Source organism: Carlito syrichta, unplaced genomic scaffold (genome assembly GCF_000164805.1).
Source record: "Carlito syrichta isolate Samal-C Ts95f unplaced genomic scaffold, Tarsius_syrichta-2.0.1 Scaffold309276, whole genome shotgun sequence".
NCBI lineage: Eukaryota > Metazoa > Chordata > Mammalia > Primates > Tarsiidae > Carlito > Carlito syrichta.
In genome coordinates, this window is record NW_007253372.1 from 2,059,793 (window position 1) to 2,060,749 (window position 957).

Here is a 957-nt window from a genome sequence, read left to right on the forward strand (position 1 = left end):
CGCCGCGGGGTCCCTCCGCGCCCCGCCTCCCCAGGGCCGCGATCGCGGGGCTCCCTCCAGGAGGATGGACTTCAGGGCTTGCCTGCTCGGGGATGCCCCCATCTTCCCCGTCCTTCCTGCGCCCGGGCTGGGGAGAGCAGCGAACGGGGGACCTTGCCCCTCTCCCCAGCCTTGGGAGCGGGGGCTTGAGGTGGCCTAGTTTCCACTGGCTGCGGCTCGGGACTTGGAACGGAAGTCATGGGTCGTGATGACCATGAAGGAAACACAGGTCCCTTCGCCCCGGGACCCCTAGTGGACACTGGGTGGTTCAGCAGCCGGATTATGGAGGTGCTTTGAGGCACTGGTTGGACCATGGGTACTGGAGACTTACCAATCGAGGGGGAATCAAGAATGGGAGGCTTGGGGATCATCAAGGATATTTGATTCATCCTGCGGGTTCCTGTGCTCCCCTCCTGCTAACATGTGTGTTTCCTGAGCACCTACTGTTGTCTCCATGGGGGAAAAAAGATGCTAGACAAGATGCTTGACCTCAAACCCATGAAAATTTAATATTTACATTACATCATCCTCGGGCTAGCGATGATATGGGTTCTAATTTTGCTTTCTGAACCACCTGGGGGAGGTTGTATAGTGCCAGTCGTCAGGGCTGCAGTATGTGCCAAGTGTGTTTTTTTGCGCGTCCCTAGCTTCTTAAAAGTCCTAGGAGAGCGCGTGGGTGCGACCAGAAAGTCCTTCACGTCCTGAATTCCAAGTGGATATGATAATTATTGTAGACTGTGTATTCTACTTCTTTTGTGGTATCGCCCCATTTCCGTATCTCACCCTTAGTTCAGTATTTTGTTCATAGTGGGACGGGACAATAATTTTTCTGCATCTGATCCCGGACACACTTTCCTTGGGCAATCCAAGAATCCTCTTTGCTGGGAGAATGCACGCTATTGATGCCAAACTTAGTGC

At 53.9% G+C, this 957-nt stretch overlaps 1 protein-coding gene across 1 annotated transcript in view; it reads right to left on the reverse strand.

The window, feature by feature from the left end:
* Positions 1-428, reverse strand: part of PREP (prolyl endopeptidase) — a 139,321-nt gene extending 138,893 nt beyond the window's left edge. Inside the window, exon 1 of the mRNA XM_008067059.2 lies at positions 253-428. Within this exon, the coding sequence (XP_008065250.2) occupies positions 253-428 (176 nt within the window). The remainder of the gene's footprint in view (positions 1-252) is intronic.
* Between the last annotated feature and the right edge of the window lie 529 nt (positions 429-957).